Source organism: Astyanax mexicanus, chromosome 22 (assembly GCF_023375975.1).
Source record: "Astyanax mexicanus isolate ESR-SI-001 chromosome 22, AstMex3_surface, whole genome shotgun sequence".
NCBI classification, from domain to species: Eukaryota; Metazoa; Chordata; class Actinopteri; order Characiformes; family Acestrorhamphidae; genus Astyanax; species Astyanax mexicanus.
Window position 1 is genome coordinate 5,908,512 of NC_064429.1, and position 23,421 is coordinate 5,931,932.

The following is a 23,421-nucleotide window of genomic DNA, read 5'->3' on the forward strand; positions in this document are numbered from 1 at the left end:
TCACAATGTATACAGGGGTGAGCATTCCCAAGCTATCCCCTAAGAAATCTCATAAGGGTTCTGGGCTAGCATGTTAATTTTTGGCTAATATATTAGCTAAGGGATGACACCTTAGCATTAGAATTAGCAGCAAGAACTCAGGGTAATCATAAGTAAAAAAAAAAGAATTTTGTGATTAGCTTCTTAAAAAACATATATGGTAGCATTAGCATTTACTTGTAGTTAGCATGGTAGTTACCCAGGTGCTATCAGCTAGCGGTTCATCTCATGTAGCTTGTTTTAACACGGTAAACTTGCCGACTACAGCTCTGAATGGTAAAAGAGCTAGTGCTACAGTTAGCGGCTAATGCTAATCTTGCTGCACCCAGCCTTACTGCTGGAGAAACTGCACTAACAAGTTAGCCTTATAACGCTGCACTTCAGTTGAGTGGCTGCTTAATACCTGATTGGTAGATTTCATACATAAGGTTCACCGAATTAGAAGAGCCTTATAGTCCAAATAAATAAAAATAAGAAAAAAATAAGAAACCTCTGGAATATAATTAAGAGGAAGATGGATGATCACAAGCCATCAAACCACCAAACTGAACTGCTTGAATTTTTGTCCCAGGAGTAAAGCAGCATAAAGTGACCATTGGCTTCTACTTTGGGAGCGATTATACACCTGTATACGTGGTGAGGTGGTATCTTGTGAGGTTGAACACTCGTCAGCCAGTGAACTTTTCTCCTCTCACGAGTATGTAACTCTTTGTTTATATTTATGAGACATATTTTTAGACCAGCTTTACTTTTTGCTGTATTCTCATAACAGATTCTCATCTTTTTAAGATCCAGTGCTTGAAAAACAGCAGCGATGCTCAACAACAGCATTTCCTCACTAATCCAATTCCGTCTTAAGAGCTGTTTCCCCATTACTCTGATTCAAAGAAGCATGTTTCCCGGAATCACGGGAGGTTAGGAGAAAGCTGTTTGAAGGATGTGACAGTGTTTTGCTCTGAGACTGTGTGTCTCTGAGTGTGTGTGTGTGTGTGTAGTGGGGGTGTATGGAGTTGGATGGCGGCTCGGTATTGCCAGAGGGAGTAGACTTACAGACTGTGTTGAGGGTAGCGGTGAACACGGCCGGTGACTGACTGATATAAAAATTTCAGAGACGGTGAGAAACTTCAGACTTGGGCGCGGTGTTGGAGTACGGTGTTGGAGTACGGTGTTGGAGTACAGTATTGGAGTCTGGTGATGCCGATGGGTTGGGGGGAGGAGCAAATTAGCAACAGGGTTGCATCTCATTAAAAGGATGCCAAAAATGAAATTCTCGACCAGCATCCGCTTCAAGCTTCATGTGTTAGTTTCATTGTATTTGGTGCATTTACAGGGGTTGGACAATGAAACTGAAACACCTGTCATTTTAGTGTGGCAGGTTTCATGGCTAAATTGGAGCAGCCTGGTGTCAGCATACCACCAAGAAGGACCAACCACATCCAACAGGATTAACTGTGGACGCTGTAAGAGGAAGCTGTCTGAAAGGGATGCTCGGGTGCTAACCTGGATTGTTTCCAAAAAACATAAAACCACGGCTGATCAAATCACGCAGAATTCAATGTGCACCTCAACTCTCCTGTTTCCACCAGAACTGTCCGTCACCACAATCAATTATTGTGCTCTAAAAACAGGTGTTTCAGTTTCATTGTCAAACATCTGTATTTCGGTTAGTTTTGGTTTCACACTGTGGTTTAGTGACTGAGCCCACTAAAGAACTTTCTACTATATCCTACTTACAGGGCATGGACCAAATATATTCCATCCATAAATCCATGCAGCAATGTAATAGTGTACACTTGTTTAATTGTTCAATTTAAAACAATTAACTTGTTTCTATATGGTTCTTTTATTTTTTATGACTCACTAAAAGTAAATATTTTAAAAATATTAACACATTTTAGTCCTAGAGGACCTACACTACTAATACTCTTTATGAATTACTCATATATTAAGCTACCATCATAAACTACTATACTAAATTCTGGCTATCCACAACATTCATCTTCTAGCTAAATATATTTCCATTTATTATAGCTTACAGTATAATAAGTCCTGCAATCCTAAATTAATAAACACAGTTTGAAAATGAAGTAGTTATTGGCTGATCTATATACACATAAATATATATATATATATATATATATATATATATATATATATAGTTTTATATTTTCTCAAACCTTCAACTACATATCTATCTAATTCCAAAGTTAAGCTGGCTAACTTTTTAACCAGCTATCAGAAACAATCTCATCACAGTCTACATGGGTTGACACAGTAACCTTTCTTTTAGAAAAATCGCTGTATATCCATATTAGTTTTAACAAAACTGCCTTAACTTACAGCAAGCTGATTGGCTGTTTCTCCTGAAAGGTGGGACTTTATTCTTGAACTGGCTCCATGATTAGCATTAAGAAATTTCATTATTACACAGTGGTCAGTAGCCTGTCTTCTCATTAATACCACAGCTGAGCTGAGCGAAACAGTTCGGGGCTACTGGATAATCATTCGGGGCTTAAGCCCCTGCAGCCCAGGCCAGGCGCTGCCCCTGGTTGGTTTGTAAAATGCTGTCAGTTCTGCAAGTTCCTTTCCCTGGTGTTGTGCTGAATTCTAGCTCTCCACCAGAAACTGACTCCCTTTTATGAGCACATGTGTCAAGCAGCAGATTCCCCTCTGATTCCTTTTATTTCTGTTTATAAATAAGCGATAATCTACAGTTACAGTAGATACAGAATCACCAACAGTTTTATTTTAAATAATGAATTAACGCCTTTATATGGTGAAATTTAAATGCTACAGTGCAACCAGTGCATCGCAGTGCTGACGCCGCAGCATCCCGAGATAATGTCCTGCTCGTCCAGCCGCTGTCCGTTTGTGCACACAGTGGTAGCGAGGTACATGAGGGGTTGTGGCCTACATGTGTTTACCTAATTAGGAGGGAGGAGAGCGAGAGCGAGCGAGAGAAACCCATTCCTCCTGGCCTCCATTATTGACAGGTCAAACCCAGCTGACAGACTCATTATCATGCCATAACCATTCCCCCAGTTAGACCATCTATCAACAGGGCAGCAAACACACCCTCCACACCCTCCACACACTCCACACACTCCCTACATGTGCATACACTCAGAAAATTTGCAAGGAGGCACACAAACATGTGAACACACACACACACACACATACACATATACAGCTCTGGAAAAAATCAGAAAAGACCACTTCAGTTTGTGAATCAGAAATTGAGAAATGGCTAAAATAACAAAAAAAAAAGATGCAGAGCTTTCAGACCTTAAATGATGAAAAAAAAAAAAAACAAGTTCATATTCATATTCTTAAAACACAAAAAAAGTTTTAAGACTTCATAAATCAATATTTGGTGGAATAACCCTGGTTTTTAATCACAGTTTTCATGCATCTTGGCATCATGTTCTCCTCCACCAGTCTTACACACTGCTTTTGGATAACTTTATGCTGCTTTACTCCTGGTGAAAAATTCAAGCAGTTCAGTTTGGTTTGATGGTTTGTGATCATCCATCTTCCTTTTGATTATATGAGGTTCTCAATTTGGTAAATTAAAGAAACTCATCATTTGAAGTGAATTCTTATTTTTTTCCAGAGCTATATATATATATATATATATATATATATATATATATATATATTGTTAGCATGGTTGGTTTGGCCAGTTTCTGTTTCTGTTTGTTTACCACAGGGATACCATCAGCAAACCAGTCTACTGCTCATGAATGATAAACTCCTCAGTATTGCAGTGAACTGGATTCTGCAGTGGTTCTACAACATCCAATCAGAATTAAATCAGTTAAAAAAAAACACAATATATCCTAAATTTACTTTAAATAATTACTTGAATTCAGTTACAGACAGTATGAAGCCAAGATGTTCTATGTTTTGTCTACTCAACTAGAATTCTAGAATTCATTTATTAATATACAGTACAGAAAAAGTATTTGTCCTATTTTGCTTTTTTTTTTTCATACGTACATTTTTTCTGATTATCAAACAAACTTTAATATTAGGGAAATTTAACCTGAATAAATATAAAACTTTTTAAAATAATACATTTATTTATTAAGGGGGAAAAAAACTATCCAAACCAACTGTGATTAACCACATTTTTGGAAAGCTGAGCTCAATTTCACTACTAACCACAACCAGACCTGGAAAAAAAAAGTTATTAATTAATTTCTAAAATGTTCAGACTCCAACAAACCATAGTGATTCACTATTATTCACTAATGGAAAAAACATGGAACACTGGTGAACCTTCCCAGGAGTGACCGGCCTACCAAAATTACTCTGAAAGGGCATGAACAACTCATCTAGGAAGGAGAAGAGGTGGATAGAGAGGGGGGTAAATAGATGAAGAGATTAAATTTAGGCTTGTCAGAGAGTAGAAAATATGTGACGGAAAGGACAAGGAGACAGTTCAGCATATTGGATCGTGTAGTTGAAGACAAAGCTCTCGATTAGGTACACAGTATGCAGACTGAAGCAAATTAACAAGATACAGCAGGTACAGCTCGCTAGCTAACACTAGCCAGTAGAAAAATGAGAGGAGCACTTTATCTGAGGAGCTCCTGTTGCTGTTCCTGGCAATAGAGTGTTTTTTATCCAAGTTAAATAGAAAAACATCAAACCACCCTGATATATTGTAAAAAAAAAACATCAGAATCTTTAAAAGTGCTGTGATATACTGTGATTTTTGGTCATACCTACCTAGCACTACCATTTTTGTTCATTTTTTTTCCACTTCACAGTTATGTGCTACTTTGTTCCATATATAGTATATCCATATTAGTTTTAACATCAGCTTCAGCTGTAACCCACTGCCAAAACTCACAGCAAGGGAGTTTTACCTTGCTTCCCCCCTTCCCCCCCTAGCACACAGGAAGCTGATTGGCTGTTTCTCCTTAAAGACAGGCATTAAGAGATGTTCCATTCACACAGAAGTTAGTTTCCTGTCTCCTCATTAATACCACAGCTGAGCTGAGTGAAACAATTTGGGGCTACTGGATAATCATTCGGGGCTTAAGCCCCGGCAGCCCAGGCAAGGCGATGCCCTACCCAGGTTGGTCTATCACTTCAAATCTGGTTGTAAGGTGACAAATGTAAAAAAAAGTTGAATGGGGTATACATACTTTTGCACAGTACTACTGAAGAATAAATAGCAGTCTTTTATGCTGTTCAACAGGCTGAAATAAAGCTATATTTGAGGTCACCTTCCCAGATACTTCCCAGATATAGTGGTCCCATCTGCAGAGTCTCAGAGCTATTGGGCTGAAATTTCTCCAGGTTCTTCTTGAAGACTTGTTTTTATACCATAACCCCATATATGATGTGAATCTCTTTCTGGCTGCTGTTTTGAAGCAGATAAATCGCTCAGAGGGAGCTCTAAAGTAGAGTCTACTGTAAATATAGAGCCCCGGAGCTTTGGACCCTGTGGGCCGAGCTGTTTGAACCTTCCCCACCCTTTTATTTGTTGTATCTGCTGGAATCTCAATTGGAATAGATGATGTAGAAGGAATTGAACTCGCAGCGGCCAAAATGAAAATGCCACTGTCTTCTTTTTCAACTCTTTCTACCTCTACTCAGTTTCTCACCTCCATCACCTTTCCAATCGTGGACCAAGTCTTTCAAAGGACACACCTTCTCTTTTTCAATGTGTTTTCTTTATTTTCATGACTATTTACATTGTAGATTCTCACTGAAGGCATCAAAACTATGACTGAACACATGTGAAGTTTTATGTACTTAACATAAAAAAGGTGAAATAACTAAAACATGTTTTATATTCTAGTTTCTTCAAAATAGCCCCCCTTTGCTCTGATTACTGCTTTGCACACTCTTGGCATCATTCTCTCAATGAGCTTCTTCAAGAGGTGGCCACCTGAAATGAAATGGTTTTCCAACAGTCTTGAAGGGAGGAGTTCCCAGAGGTGTTTATTAGCACTTGTTGCTCCTTTGCCTTCTTCACTCTGTGGTCCAGCTCACCCCAAACCTCAAATCTGGATTGGGTTCAGGTCCGGTGACTGTGGAGGTCAGGTCATCTGCCGCAGCTCTCCATCACCCTCCTAATTGGTTAAATAGCCCTTACACAGTCTGGTGGTGTGTTTGGGGTCGTTGTCCTGTTGAAAAATAAATGACCGTCCAATGAAACGCAAACCAGATGGGATGGCACGTTGCTGCAGGATGCTGTGGTAGCCATGCTGGTTCACTGTGCCTTCAAATTTAAATAAATCCCCAATAGTGTCACCAGCAAAACACCCCCACCCACACCATCACAGCTCCTCCTCCACCACGCTTCACAGTAGGAACCAGGCATGTGGAATCCATCTGTTCACCTTTTCTGCATCTCACAAAAACACAGCGGTTGGATCCAAAGATCTTGGTAACACTTTACTTGGATGGTCCATTTTATGGCCTTGTTGATGCTCAACTGACATTCAACTAACACTGAATTGAATGTCCATTAAATTTAACTTAACCATATGTTGAATGTAAATGATTTAAAATAGAACCTTACCCTACACCTAACCCTAACCTTAACCCTTAATCAACCATAAAATCTAACCCTACACCTAACCCTAACCTTAACCCTTAATCAACCATAAAATCTAACCCTACACCTAACCCTAACCTTAACCCTTAATCAACCATAAAATCTAACCCTACACCTAACCCTAACCTTAACCCTTAATCAACCATAAAATCTAACCCTACACCTAACCCTAACCTTAACCCTTAATCAACCATAAAATCTAACCCTACACCTAACCCTTACCCTAACCTTAACCTAAGCTTAAAATCTAACCCTAAACCCAATCCTAAAATATTAAGATAAGCGTTTGGGTTAGAGTTGAATGTAGGGTTATATTCAATAGAGAATCATTTACTTTCAACTTTTAGTTCATTTGCATTTATTAGACATGTAGTTGAATGTCAATTTAATGTCGGTTGAGCATCAAAGAGGCCATCAAATGGACCATTCAAGTAAAGTGTTACCAAGATCTCAAATTTGGACTCATCAGACCAAAGCACAGATTTCCACTGGTCTAATGTCCATTCCTTGTGTTTCTTGGCCCAAACAAATCTCTTGCAATTTCTGAGGCTGGTGACTCTGATGAACTTGTCCTGAGAAACAGAGGTGACTCTTGGTCTTCCTTTCCTGGGTCGGTCCTCATGAGTGCCAGTTTGGTTGTAGCACTTGATGGTTTTTGCGACTCTACTTGGGGACACGTATAAAGTTTTTGCAATTTTCCGGACTGACTGACCTTCACTTCTTAAAGTAATGACAGCCACTCGTTTTTCCTTAGTTATCTGATTGGTTCTTGCCATAATATGAACTTTAACAAGTGTCCAATAGAACCGTCGGCTGTGTAGTAACCTGACTTCTGCACAACACAACTGATGGTCCCAACTCCACTGATGAAGCAAGAAATTTCACGAATTAATCCTGATAAGGCACAGCTGAAAACCATTTCAGGTGGCCACCTCTTGAAGCTCATTGAGAGAATAATGCCAAGAGTGTGCAAAGCAGTAATCAGAGCAAAGGGTGGCTATTTTTTGAAGAAACTAGAATATAAAACATGTTTTCAGTTAGAAGTATAAAACTCCACGTGTTCATTCATAGTTTTGATGCTTCAGTGAGAATCTACAATGTAAATAGTCAAAAAAAATAAAGAAAACACATTGAAAAAGAGAGGGTGTGTCCAAACTTTTGGCCTGTATGTAATCTACCTGCTTGGCCAAGCAGGTGACTTTTCCCAGCTGGTCTTGCTCATGTCCTCCCTTCCTTTCCCTCCCCTCGTCCTTCCATCACACTGGCAATTTGTAGCATCGCCGCGCTTGGCCCCAATTTGCCGGCGCTCTGGCGTCTCTGGGAATGAGGGATGGCAGCCTCCCCCCTGGAGAATTTCATCTGCCGTGTTAAAAGTAAACAGGTTTGCATGGAGAGCGCCACTAAAAACATGAGTATTGATTCTCCAAGTGTAAGCAAACAGACCAAGACAATCCTGTGGAGATTGGCACTCGCGCTCCTCTTCATATTGAAGGAGATGAGGGAGAAGAGCTGAATAGAGAGGGGGGTAAATATAATCAGCATATGTGCTGAGGAGATGAAATTCACGGCTTGTCAGAGAGCGGAGAATCTGTAACGGAAAGGACGTGGTGACAGTTTAGCATATTGGATCTTATACTTGAAGATAAGGCTCTCGATTTGATACACGGTATGAAGACTGAAGCAAATTAACCTTTTAAACTTGTCTTAAACTTGCAGTACTACCTGGATTTTTCCCCACCAACAAATACAATTCGTAACACCATCACTAAACACCATTATTGATGTCATTAAAGTGAAACTCAGTTTTAGAATGTGTGCGTTCCCTTACATTTGAACTAAAAACTATAACTAAAACACTACTAAACGTAAAACATGGTGGAGGTAGTGTGATGGTTTGGGTCTGCGTTGCTGCTTCAGATCTAGACCAGGGGTGTCCAAACTTTCTTTGTTGGGGGCCAGAAGGAGAAATATATTTAAAGTCACGGGCCACAGACTCTGTAATAAAACACATAATGAATTATACCATTTTAATTAATACTTTTTTCCTGATTATTTCATTTACACACCATTTTACTTGACTAACTATCTTTATCTTTGACAGTGTTGTGTAAACTAAGATTTTTCAAATTGATGTTTCATTTCATGATGTCTCTTAATATAAAACTCCTTAATTACGGCAACTTTTAGACTCTTTGGCCCGTTTTTCTGCACTAGAAATGCGCACTCTCTCCGCTTTTAGACTCTTTGGCCCGTTTTTCTGTGCTAGAAATGCGCACTCTCTCCGCTTTTAGACTCTTTGGCCCGTTTTTTTCTGCGCTAGAAATGCGCACTCTCTCTGCTTTTAGACTCTTTGGTTTGTTTTTCTGCGCTAGAAATGCGCACCCTCTCCGCTTTTAGACTCTTTGGCCCCGTTTTTTTCTGCACTAGAAATGCGCACTCTCTCTGCTATTAGATTCTTTTACCCCGTTTTTTTCTGCGCTAGAAATGCGCACCATCTCCACTTTTAGACTCTTTTGCCCTGTTTTTCTGAGCTAGAAATGCGCACCCTCTCCGCTTTTAGACTCTTTGGCACGTTTTTCTGCACTAGAAACGCGCACTCTCTCCGCTTTTAGACTCTTTGGCCCCGTTTTTTTCTGCGCTAGAAATGCGCACTCTCTCTGCTTTTAGATTCTTTTACCCCGTTTTTTTCTGCGCTAGAAATGCACACTCTCTCCGCTTTTAGACTCTTTGGCCCGTTTTTCTGCGCTAGAAATGCGCACCCTCTCCACTTTTAGACTCTTTGGCCCGTTTTTCTGCGCTAGAAATGCACACTCTCTCCGCTTTTAGACTCTTTGGCCCGTTTCTGACACCTGCTGCTTCATCTGTCAGTTTGGATGGACCATGGCCACGTCTTGGTAGGTTTGTTGTGACAGTTAAAAGAGAATACTCTTTATACCGAGACAAATTTTTTCCCCTCTTAACCCCAGAACACTAACGTTAAAATCTGTAACACCATCACTAACGTTGGGTTTACACTGTATGACCAGTTTTATTCACCGTATAACCTTCTTTAATTTTACAACATACAACATCACATTAAAAAAAGTAACCATAACCAGTGGTGACCCTATATAAAAACGCTGAAAAAAATATTGTAAAATCCTATGAACCCTGTATTCATAATATAAATGCATTTATTATGCATTATATGACATGCATAATATCTTATAATGAAAGTAATAAGTCTGTATAATAACTCATTGCTATTTTTAGAAAGAGTAAGTTCCGCTCTTTCTAACCATATATGGATTATGGGTAACACTTTCTTTGAATGTCATCTCTATAAGACTCTATAAACATACTCATAACACATTATAATGCATTCATAAGGCATTATAAACATAAATATACATATTTATTAAAATGTAGAATTCATTATAGCCATGTTTATCATGCATCGTGAACTGTGATTATAATGCATCAATAGCTGTGTTTATAACATGTTATACATCAATACCAAGAAACTAAGTCCCTGTTTGCAGACTTTACCATAACTAAAAAAGCTTCCAACTTATAAACACACCCTAAATAATCCTATAAATATATTTTCAACCACTGATAAATTATTCTTGTCTTGAATATAATAATAATTATAGTCAATTATAATGTATTATAACAGGTCTTTGTGCGCTTTAAGTAAAGTGCCAGACTTTCATTGTGGGACTAGATTATTAACGATAGCTATTTACTATTTTAACATATATATTATAAGCACAGCTTATAATGTATTATGATCACAGGTCATAATGCTTAATAAACATGGCTTTAATGGGTTATGCATTTTTATAAACATTTAAAGCCATGTTTATAATGCCTCATGAATGCATTATAATATGTTATGAATGTGGTTATAGCGTGTAATATAGCGTAGGGTTGTAAGGGTAATTGAATTGAATAGGTTACAGTACATTGATTGATACACTGTTGTGCTGTATTTGTTTAGATTGTTAATAGTTGATTAAATGTCTATGGACCATTTATTACAGTACATACGTTGGAACCCCCTGTACTTAGGTATGCTTTAGTATATTATACAAATTCATCCATTACTTTGTTACAGGGGACTAACTCAAGGAAAGAATCTTATTTTATCCATATTCGAGACAACTTGACCGAGATACAGCTCTATTGTATGGATTTTCTTATGTTACACCTCTTATATTTGGGCGTCCGCATGCCTGCACTTCATGTTCTGAGATGTTTCAGTCAGAGCTCCACCGATAAGCTCAACAGCCGTAGCCACGTTGTGACTCATGCCCGCAAATCCCCCTTTATTCCACCCACTTGACTTCCCAGATTTGGTGGCAGCGTGTTGCGGTGGGACCCTTTGATGTTTGATGCCACTTTAACGGAGCTGGTTTGGGTGTCTGGTGCCTCGCTCCAATCCGCAGAGAGCGAGCGAAAGGGGGGAACCAGGGGATGGCTGATTTATCACCAAGCGCCATCAATTGCTGACTGGCTTGATGCTTCATTTCTCATCTTCCTTTTTCTTTCTTTTTTGGCGGGTGATGGAGGCATTTCTTGCGAGAGGGCTTTGTTGCACGAAGCATTGGAGCAACGTGGAATGTGAGGAGGAAAAAGAAACTGGAGGAGTGGAGTGTAGAGCAGCTAGAACCTATAGAGAACACTTTACCAGAGTAAATCGGGTGGTGCTGTCCAGCTAATGGCGCTCAGTACTGGAAAATGTTGGGAAAAAAGGTGGGGAAACTGGTGAACTCAAGGGGCAACAATCATTGGGCACAAGGCTGGAGTATCCCATTGAAAAAGTGCCAATCCTTCGCAGAGTACCACAAAAGTCTATAGATAGGGAAGTCTGATCACTCTGTGGCCATCTTTAAGCGTTCAAGAGGTTAATTGTCTCCAATCAGTCTGTTTACTTTGCAAGAAATTGGGAGTCTGTATTGTATACAGTGTACAATTATCTCCAGTCATGTGAGACCAGTCTTCTTTCGTTTAGAATGGGGACAAATCAAAATACTGAAAAGTAAAGGTCACAAACCTTGAGAAGAGTTTATAGCGTTTGGCTCAACAATTCACCAAAAAAAAGCAATGATCCAGTGATTGATTTTTTTGCTTTTTCTGGCTACTGCACTTGCGCAGATTACCTCATCAAGATGGATCTCCTCCTTTAGAATGCTGAACTTCCTACACTTGCAGCCATGGGCGATTTAAGAGATTTGGGGACTCCAAGCAAAATGTGCATCTACGTATCAATATCAATCAGTTACTATAAGTTACTCTGCACTTTTTCTGAAGTTCACTAAGTTTTCCTTACAGATACCGGTACCAGCTTTTCTGGTATCTGCCGATACAGAGTACTGATACCTGAATGGTTTTTATATCCAGTTTCCTTCTTTTTTAAGATCTGTTTAAGATGTTTGGCTGCAGTAGATAATGATTGACAAGGAGCTCCTGTTGTCGACTAATGGTAAAAAAGGTAAAATTTTAGGCGCTTTTCAGATTTTCTATTTTTTTTTTTATTACAAGATATTGTGCACTGTTCCTTTAAAACCCCCCTTCCCCTCCCTTTGGCAGATTTCTCTGCTCTCTCAGAGTCTCGGGTTACAGACCCCTCCCCCAACCTCTCTCTCAGCATAACGCACCACCTGATTGACAGACATATTTCATTCACATGCGTGAAATCCTTTTTGTTTGGGCTTGTTCTGGCTACTGCACTTTCGCAGATCTCCTCACCAAGTTGAGTCCTCACCTCTAGAACGTTGACACTCCTTTGCTTAAATTATAAGCAGAAAGGGGATTGGCTGTTTTGATTAAAGGGTGGGACTTTACTTTATGCATAAACGGACGCCATTATGAGCCTTTTCATTCTGAACTCCCATCTTTTTTGGGAGCAATGGATGCCAAGTGCTCCGAAACATAAAAAGATGAAATATCTTGGGTTCATACTGTCTGCAATCAAATTAAAGTCAAAGGCAATGTAAGAAACACTGTGCTATTTTTTATTTAAATGTGCATTTTCCTTACCAGAAGGGGAATGTAAGGAAGAGGAAGTGATAGATGGAGGGAATGAGGAGGAACCTTCTACAGAGGGTTGCCAGCAATTGATTTGGAGCGTGCAGTTTAAAGACATTAATGTTATTCTACAAGGTTTGCCCCTGAGCTGCTCTTATGGGCTACATTCATTTAAATTATTGACTAGACGTGCTATGCCCATACCACTGTGAGCTTTAGTGGCCACTGGGGCCACTGGGGGAGGGGCCAGGGCTCAGTTTCTGTGTGACAGCTTCATGCTGTGGGCTTATCGAGGGAGCTGGTCATCGAGAAGCCCAAGCCTTGCTATAAAACATCCACTTATACGCCCAGCGGAGCGAATCCAGCCAAACACCTTCCACGAGACGCCAGACAAACAATTTCAGCTGGTCTCAGCTGGTCGAAAAGGGAAGAAAAGAGCTCTGCATCTGCTTCCACCAAAGAATTGCAAAGGGTTGTGATGCTCATTGCTATCTTACACCCTGCTAACAGTCTATTTTCATGCGTATATGGGTGATGGGTGTGGTGGTCTGGAAATGTATTGGAAGTGTATTGGTATCTTGGCAACAGGAAACACAGTTGCTCCACTAACTAAACCAACGTCAACAGTCAGACGTTCATTGCTATCTTGGCAATCAACTAATCAACGTTTATATTCACTTAGTAATACATTAAAAGGTAACCCTCATTTACAATGCCGCCGAGCATTTACAACTTAAAGGAAATGAAAAATAAATAAATATTAAAATCTAAAATTTAATCAGGTAAGTTAAAATAAGGAACTTATTTTATAAACAATAACCACAATAAACAAAAAAAGTCAATAAAAGGATAAGCAGACAGGCTAAAATGTAAAGCAATAAAATATAAGCAAAGACATTAACGATTTGAATAATAAAATATAAACACAAATAAAGAATAGAGGATTAAAAATAAAGTAGCTAAAATAGCATAAGATTATAAAAAAATAATGATGGAAATGAATAAAAAATAAAACAGAATATAGAATAAATAAAAGGACAAAAAAGTAAATTAAAAAGATAAAGAGACAAAAAGTAAAAAAAAAGTTTGAAATTAATAAAACGATTAAATGAAATAAATAAAAAGGGTAAAACAAAAAAGTAAATATGTATAAAAGGACAAAATAAATGTAAAATAAAAAATGTAAAAAGAAAAAAACTAAAACAGCAGCACTGCATGCCGAATATGTGTATAACCTCCAAATTTTACATCAATAATAATATTATATAATAAGAATATTAAATGAAATAACATCACTGTTCCTAATCAGGTGATCGCCAGTTCGAATCCTGTTCATGTAGCTTTCCATTGTCTTCCGGAGCCCTGAGAGAGCACAATTAACTTTGCTCTCTCTGGGTGGGTACAGTAGATGGCACTCTTTCCCCTCATCACTCCTAGGGTGATGTGGATCAGCACAAGGCTGCGTCTGTGAGCTGATGTATCAGAACCGAGTTGCTGTGCTTTTTTCAGAGCGTAAGCGCTACGATGCTACTCGGTAATGTTGCATCAGCAGCAGTTGGAAAAGAGGTGGAGCTTGAATTCACATGTATCAAAGGAGGTGTGTACTAGACTTCACCCTCCTGGTGTGTTGGGGCATCACTAGTGATAGGGGGAGTCCTAACGAGTGGGTTGGGTAATTGGCCATGTAAATTGTGGAGATGCGCAGAAGCACTGTGCCATTAAAATAGCTATTCGCACAAGGTGTACTTTTCTCGACGTTATGATAGCAAAGATACACTGACATGTGCTGAGAGCTGCATGGTGCACAGTTGATGTCTCATGGTGAGCGAGCAAACTATGCTGGAATAAAACGGCACAAAGTATTGGAGGAGCCAAAGCTGCCACAGTTGCTGAAGTAGCCGAAGTTGTCAAGATGCCATTCCGTCCTCCGCAGCTCCAGTTCAGCTTCAGGCGTGCTGGAAACTGTAAAACAGGCGAGTGCAGAAAGTGATCAGTGCGCTCACCTGCTAATGCATGCCACCTGTTTCATCGCTTTATTTTAATTCAGTTACAAAGAACAGCGTCAGCCAAGTCGCTCTGCTTTTCCCTCAAGTGATTAGCTATTCACTTTGTAGAAAGCGGGAGTCTTCCATGGGGAGATTTCTGACCGGAGTGGGCCATATGGCAGGCGGACGCTCCTGAGCAGCGAGGCGCTCCCAGACGATGCCTGACGCCCATTACATGGGATGCGGCAAAATAAAGAGGCACTGATTGCGTTAACGAGTTCACGAAGACCCTGAGAATGTCGCCTCTTTAGGGTCTCCAACAACTGTTGGCAAATCGAAGGCTGAAGAACAGATGAAAAGTTTGATCAACTAAAGTTTCTGGGAATGCTTTGTTTGGAAGGTACCTGAGGTAGAGTATACAATCAGAAGTATTGAATAATGCATTTATGAAGCTTTATGAATGCTTTAATATTCATGAATAGCTTATGCCAACACTGTCGTAACTTGGAATGAAAACATTTTGAGAAATGTAAATAAGTCTGTATTGACATAACATGCATACTTCTCGAATTTCCAATTTAAATGTCAGACAATCATTGCTTTCTTGGCAACGCAGGTGTGCCATGCACACATGCACATGCAGTAGTGCACAAACCCAACTTTTACAGTCTTAGGTATTCTTGGTAGTAATTCCTCATCAACAGACGTCATCCGCAAATTTCTACAAGCAATAAGCTGCGATCCCAGATAAGGCAGGTAGCACGCCACGCTCCAAACGCAGCGCAACCCATGCATATTGATGAATCTGTGGCCCAGGCTCACATGACTGCTTCGCCACGGTGACGTGACGACTCGATTTGTCATACAGCATATTAATATGCAAACGCTGTGCGGCAGGAGTGACATGAGGGCACTCGGATGACAGGCGATCTGTCACAGTTTCGCTCGTCCAGGCCTCTGTAACTCACACCCACTCTGAGATAAATTAGTGATGAGGCCGCTCTGCAGAGACACAACCACTCGATGTAGAAGCAGCAAACTTCACTTTCCTCCAGCTTAAAGACTAAAGAACCATGTGAGGACAGGAGGGTGGAGTCAGGGAACAGGAGGCAGGACTCAGGAGGCTGGAAGGCACAGGAGGCAGAAATCAAGAGACATAGAAGCAAGAAGCAAGAGACAGAAAGTAGGAGGCAGACATTAAGAGGACAGAGAAAGGATTAGAAAGCAGAATTTAGGAGGCAAGAAGCTGGAGTCAGGAGGCAGGAGTCAAAAAGCAGCAGGCAAGTGTTAGGACGCAGGAGTCAGTAGGTATGAGTCAGAAGGAAGGAGCAAGGAGACAGAATGTTTGAGTCAGAAGGCAGGAGTCAAAAGACATGAGTCAAGAGTCATGAAGCAGGAAGCTGTAGGCAAGAGGCAAGAGTCAGAAGGAAAAAGGCAGGTGTCAGGAGGCAAGAGGAAGGAGTCATGCTGCTTGGATTTGACTCCCTGGAGTTGGAACCGTTTTAGTGGAAGGGTCTTTTATCAGACGGTAGAAGTCAGGAGGCAAGAGGCAGGAGTCAGGAAGCAAGAGGCATGAGGCAAGAGGCGGAAGTCAAAAAGCAGCAGGCAGAAGTCAGGAGGAAGGACTCACGGGGCAAGACGTTGGAGTCAGGAGGAGTTGTGCTGCTTGGATTTGATTCCCCGGATTTGGAGCCTTTTTAGTAAGAGGGTCTTGTATCAAGAGATATGAGTCAGGAGTCAGTTAGCAAGAGGCAGGAGTCAGGAGGCAGGATTTAGCAGGCAAGAGTCAGGAGTCTGAAGGCAGGAGGCCTGAGTCAGAAGGCAGGAATCAGGGGGCACAAGTCAAGAGTCAGGGGGCAGGAAGCAGAAGGTAGGAGTTAAGGGGCAGGAGGCCTGTGTCAGAAGGCAGGAGGCCTGAGTTAAAAGGCAGGAATAAGGAGGCCCTAGTCAACAGTCAGGAAACAGGAGTCAGAAGGCAGGAGACCTGAGTCAGAATGCAGGAGGCCTGAGTTAGAAGGCAGGAATCAGGGGGCACAAGTCAAGTGTCAGGAGGCAGGAAGCAGAAGGCAGGGGTCAAGAGACAGGAGGCAAGAGTCGGGAGGCAGGATTTAGGATGTTAGAAAGCAGGAGGCCTAAGTTAGAAGGCAGGAATCAGGAGGCAGGAGTCAAGAGGCACAAGGCAGGAGTCAAGAGGCAGAAGGCAGGAGTTGTGCTGCTTGGATTTGACTTCCCGGAATTGGAACTGTTTTAGTAGGAGGGTCTTTTAACAAAAAATAGGAGTCAGGAGGCAGAAGGGCAGGAGTCAGGAGGCAAGAGGCAGGAGGCAGGAGTCGTGCTGTTTGGATTTCAGTCCCTGGAGTTGGAGCTGTTTTAGTAGGAGGGTATTTTATCGACTGGCCGCTGCCCTTTTAAGTTCTGGCATTTGGAATCGAGGGACAGAGAAACGAATGTGATGCAAATTGTCCTTTCGAGAGGCGACAAGGGGATTCTACTACTACAGCGGAGGATAAACAGAGCATGCTCTCTCTCTCTCTCTGTCTCTCTTTTATTCTCTCATTGTATCAAATGTTCTGGCCACAGAGACGCCTTTTCAAATGTCTTATAAAGCACCAATTGACTCTCTCCCGACTTAACTAGCACTTTTCTGCTGGATCTCTTATCTGAAGATATGTTGTGAACGCCAATCAATCAACCAAACTGTCTGGATATGCAGCTCTGAAAAAAATAAGATACCACAAAAAAATTATATTTTCCTTTGATTTTACCAAATTGGAAACCTCTGGAATATAATCAAGAGGAAGATGGATGATCACAAGTCATCAAACCACCAAACTGAACTGCTTGATTTTTTGCACCAGGAGTAAAGCAGCATAAAGTTATCCAAAAGCAGTGTGTAAGACTGGTGGAGGAGAACATGATGCCAAGATACATGAAAACTGTGATTAAAAAACAGGTTATTCTCTTAAAATGTTTTGAACATAAACTCGTTTTCTTTGCATTATTTGAGGTCTTTTTTCAGCCATTTCTTATTGTCTACAGATAAATGCTCTAAATGACAATATTTTTATTTGAAATGTGGTACAAAATCTGTCCGTAGTTTATAGAATAAAACAACAATGTTCATTTTACTGAAATATATACCTATAAATAGCAAAATCAGAGAAACTATTTTGGTTTTCTTCAGGCAAGCCATCCGCTGTGCACCGTGCTGCTTGATTTAGAACGTGTTGGTGTGTCTTTGCTATTGTAACGATGGGAAAAGTACAGCTTGTGCTGCTCGAAACGCTCAAAATGTACTAATTATTTTAATTAATCATAGTGGGTTTTGGGCGTAACATGAAATAAACCGTCAGTGTGTTACCTGACATTCTCTTTAAATAACCCAGGTGCTCTCTGACTTTGACGGATTGCTATTTTAACGGTGCAGCTTCCTGGAGGAAGCTGACCTGCTGGTTTATGCCATTTACTGTTGATGCTTTTCTGACTGTTGACATCTGCCTAGGTTGTTTTTGTTAGTGGAGCTTTGTTTTCTGTTTCCAAGATAGCAATACACCAGAAATGAACCTGAACACACCTCATTTTTAGGCCACCAAGCCCATTGGTGTAGATATATTCACAAGCATTGTTGCTATTTAAACAGTGCAGGTGGAAGGTGTGAAAATAGACTGTTGGCAATATGCATCACAACATGCCATGTGCAAAGTGTGAGATGCATCACTCACTGGTTGGCTAACGTACTCAGAGGAAAGTGCCAGATCTCCAGTCTGGTATATCAGCATCATAACTGAAGTGATGCAAGAAAAAAATCATCATCTTCCCACTGAGAAAGAGATTATGGCTGGCCTATTGATGCCCGCTCGGACTCCGGCTGCTGATGGCTAGCAGCATGAGCTAGGATTTAGGCAGTTTATTTTTTTTTTCACACTGTGAAATTTGCAATATTACATTTTATGAAATTTTGATGTATTAGTTTTTTGTGGCTACTATTTTTTTCAGGTTTGTCTTCTAGCTACTTGCTTTTAAATAGTAAAGATGGTTCTGTAGACATTGCAATATGGAAATTTCACAAAAATCCTATTTTAAAATAGATTATTGTTTGTGCCAAACTGTTCATTTATGTTTGTCAGAAAATACAGAAACCACATTTTTCTTAATTTGGTCTTATTTAGAAGTCTTACAAATTCTTAATTTTAATTCACCCATACCTTCAGATACCCTAATTAGTGTGTTTTCCTTTTATAAAAATATTTAAACCAGTGTGAGTTGTGATGCAGCCGTATTAACCTGATACAGTATTTGGCAGATAATGGTAGCGTATGCTCTTTCTAGTTGCAAGGCTGCAGACGGTAATTAAAATTCTGCTGATGAGCCTATCAGATGCATCCTCACTGTAATTACAGGTTCACAGTCTGGGCTCTTTAGTTGTAAATCATTTAAATGGGACTCTAATCAGTTCAAATCCATAGCAAATGCATTGACCTCACGTCCCCTTTTTTCGAAGCTCATTCCAGTCTGTTAGATCCCAGCGAATGAAAGATGGCGTCTGCGTGAGCCGCCGCTGTGCGGGAAATGAAAAGTGTGGCGTCTGCAGTCGCTGAAGTGACCCAGCATTTATTAATGACATACTGAGCAACGCCGCTCAGCTCTGACAGTGACCTTACACACGACTCCTGAGTCTGGAGAAACTCAGCAGGAGTGGAGCTACGGATTAGCGGACCCTTTGAAAAGCAAATCAGCAGGCGATGGCGTGTCCCTGACCTAAATCTGAAGGTGCTTATACCACAGCGCAATATAGCGGCTTCCAGTACTGTATATTAGGTCTGCAACAGATAATCTATATTAGTTGATGCCGAATTTCATAAAATGTGATGGAGCGGACTCATCAACTCAACAATAAACAGAAAAAAGAATAAAATTACTGTTCCCTTAAATCCCTCAAAAGCGCTGCTCTGTTAAGATACGAACGCGCCAAAGTCAGAGCTCACCTGCCTCTTAAACGGAATCACGAGTAACAGACTGGTTGATTTAAAACACACCTATAATTTATTAAGAGAATTAGTTCATTAGTTTTGAGCTGCGCAAGGCATTTTTTTTGTGCCCTCATGATACCAAAGACACACCAACACACCCTTAATTCGGCTGCGTAATCCGCAATTGGCCAGTGCACTATAGATCACTAAAATAAAGCCCCTCAATTTCAAATATATGGTGCCAGGAGTCAATGTGAGAGTTGTGAGTTTAACCTTTTTTTATGCAACGTGTGCAAAAGTGGACATAAATGGACACATATCTCAAAAGAACTATTTTGTCTTTACCTGTCAGGTTTTGACATAATGTAAAACCAAGCGTAAAAAAAAAAGATCTTATGCTATAGTAATCTTCTACTTTGATTCTACAGAGAATATCTGTATCCTTATGTTCTATTATTGCTTAAAGTTCAAACATCTGAGCTATCTAAGCTTTACTGTGATGTTCTGTGATGTTCACGGTCCCTGTCTCTCTCCCTATGTCTCTCTCTCTCTCTCTGTCTCTGTCTCTCCCACAGCTTAAAGAACCAGTTATGCGTCCAGTGAAGTCGTCTTCGGGGAAGGAATCTAGATCTCGGATTGATGTCAGACAAGCTTTGATCAGCTTGCCCTGAATTTTCTGCCTCATCTTTATTTCTCTCTCTCTCTCTCTGTCTGTCTCTCTGTCTGTCTCTCAACCTCTCTCTACAGTTTCTCTATCTCTGTAGCCCCTCCCACATTTTTTCATCCAACCGTGTCGTCCTCTTCGTCTCTCAGACAAAATGAAAACGTCTGAAAGGAATTTTTTTAGACTCATAGCGTTTTTTTTCCAGTTGCCGTTGGCCAACAAGTTCTTGTCGTCTTCATCGTCATAATTTGCTGCTACTTTCCCGACCAACACTGGTTCAATACTGGTCCTGAAGCACCACACTGTCCATGGCTTGGCTTTGTTCTACTGGAGTAAAGACATGGAGCACCATGGACAGCGCCGCCACATCCATCCATCCCTTATTATTTACAGCTCCACGGTAACCAACGATGTCTTTTATCGCCCATTCGTGAAACTGTAGGGATCCGTGGGTTCGATAAACTGAACTTTTGCATCAAATTCAAATTCAGCCAATCAGCTGCTGTGTGCTGTGCATGACCAAGAACAACATCTACAACAACAAACACTAAAAAAAGGTTTGGTAGCACTTTACTACTTTACAGATCGGTAATAAGTGGGTAATAAATGGTAATAATATGGTAACAAGTTGTATTTATCCACAAATTAAATATTTCTAATTAAATTTCCTAATTATTACTGATGAATAAATAAATAAGTAATTATGGAATGAAAAAACCTGCAAAAAATGGGTAATAAAATTATAATAATAATGTAACAAGTTGTATTTATTCATAAATTAAATTAAATTAAATATAAAAGTCCTTCTTGTTACTGATTAACAAATAAATAAGCTATTGCGGAGGAAATAACTCCATAAAGAATAAATGGGTAATAATATTATAATAATAATGTAACAAGTTGTACTTATCCACAAATTAAATATAAAATTCCTACTTGTTAATGATTAATAAATAAATAAGAAATTGTGGAAGGAAAAAAAAAACTGCCAAAAATGGCTAATAATATTATAATAATAATGTAACAAGTTGAATTCGTCAATAAATTTAATATAAATTTCCTACTTGTTAATGATTAATAAATAAATAATAAATTGAAGAGAAAATAACTAGGTAAAAAATGGACAATAATGTTATGATAGTAATGTAACAAGTTGTATTTATCCACAAATTAAATATAAATGTTCTTCTTGTTAGTAAGTAATAGCTCTGTAAAAAAAAAAAAAAAAAAAAAAAGTCATTGTAGTTGTAGTCAAAAAAAAAAAAAATATATATATATATATATATATATACGTATATATATATATATATATATATATATATATATATATATATATATATATATACGTATATATATATATATATATATACTACTTGTAAGCATTAATATAAAAATTATTAATAATAAATTTATATGTCATTTCTTACTTCTTTTCTCCTCTGTCACCGATCTGTTACCTCTACAATTACTGATTTATTATTAAGTATTTATTAACAAATACAAAGTGGTCAATTAATTAATTAATTAATTAATTAATTAATTAGTTAATAAATAAATAAATTAATTAATTAATTAATTAATGCGTGAATACAACTTGTTACATTAATATTATTATATTATTACCCAATTTAATAATCAGTTAATCAGGAACAAGTAGGACATTGATATTTAATTTATGGATAAATCTAACTTGTAACCGTAATATTACCATATTATTACCCAATAGTGAAGTGCTACCTCTATTTCCTATGAATCCTCTATTCGAAACAAAAAAAAACAATTCTAATTCTAATTCAAATCTAATTAACTGCCTTTTTAGTAAAATCTACTCAACAAATGTGAAACAATAGTTAACTTACAGTAATTAACAGAGGATTCATATAAAGTGTTATCAGAATTTTTTTTTTTTTATATTCTACCCAGCTAAGCAATATCCATCTAAAAACTACAACAATTAAAAACAAATCTGCCAAATTTATTATCAGCACCACTAATGCCGTATATACAGAATATTCTATAAGATTGCTCACGAGTTCGGGCAGTTTTAAAAGACCATTCCATTGTTTTTCGGAGATGTCAACAGATGTGGGCATATCAACAGGGTTCTAAAGACACACTTAGTCGTAGTGGAGTCTTTTGCAGCACATGTCTTGCTACATCTATAAAAAGAATGGTAACGTGTTACTAAAGAACAGTGTTCATGAGGTTATATAACTTATATAACACTTATATATCCTTTTTTATGACTACTGACATAAATCAACATAAATATAGGAACGAGGGGGAATCAGTAATAAATACGAGTGAATGTGTGAATTGATGAGTCTTACTCTGTAGCTGATCACTAATATATATATATATATATATATATATATATATATATATATATATATATATATATATATATATATCAGTGATGTGCAGTGAATATAGTGGGTACCCCTTCTGCAACCACCCCCCCAAAATATATTACAATAACTACATGTTCTCTGTCTTGACTTAGTTATATTAACTTAATACACATAAACAGCCCACAAATACAACAGCTCCAAACTACAAAAGTGTACAATAGACCCAACAATCAGTGCATAATTTGCCTACAAGTACAACCAATCAACAAAGGTCACTCATTTGTATGTCTACAGTACACCAGAGCAGCCGAAACATTAAGAACACACAAAAACTCACCAGTGAAGCGGCCTATTATAGTGAATTCGTTTCACATTGAAGGACAGCCTTTAAAAAGACTTTTTAATATAATATGACACAATATCTGTCTTATTTGCAGCCGCAGTTCCATAATAGTTCGCTAACTATTGAATTAATCCAGCATGAGCTCCGTTTATGACTCAGCAACGTGTAACACCTTCACCACAGCGCTGAGAAGGAGTTAGACAGCCATGGCCCCGCCCCCAGAGTGAAAATCATTAATCTGATTGGTTAGACTCTCCCTCAACTTTGCTAATAGACTCATTACTACACCCTTTTCAAAATCAGGAGAAGGATCACGCAGACACGCGGGGGCAGAAGCCTTTTTAAAAAGCTTTGATTGGTTAAAACCGCTGTCAGTCAGATAAGAGTCCTGTAGCAACTGAAAAAAGACAGATTAATGCTTTGAATTAGTTGCTGTTTTTATTTTAGTTCTTTTTTAAAATAAATTCTTACACTTACAAT

General features: G+C 39.0%; 1 protein-coding gene across 1 annotated transcript in view; it reads left to right on the forward strand.

The window, feature by feature from the left end:
- Positions 1-21,522, forward strand: part of zmat4a (zinc finger, matrin-type 4a) — a 217,994-nt gene extending 196,472 nt beyond the window's left edge. The window contains exon 7 of the mRNA XM_049470464.1: positions 20,159-21,522. Within this exon, the coding sequence (XP_049326421.1) occupies positions 20,159-20,186 (28 nt within the window). The 3' untranslated portion in view covers positions 20,187-21,522. The remainder of the gene's footprint in view (positions 1-20,158) is intronic.
- The last annotated feature ends 1,899 nt before the right edge of the window (positions 21,523-23,421 follow it).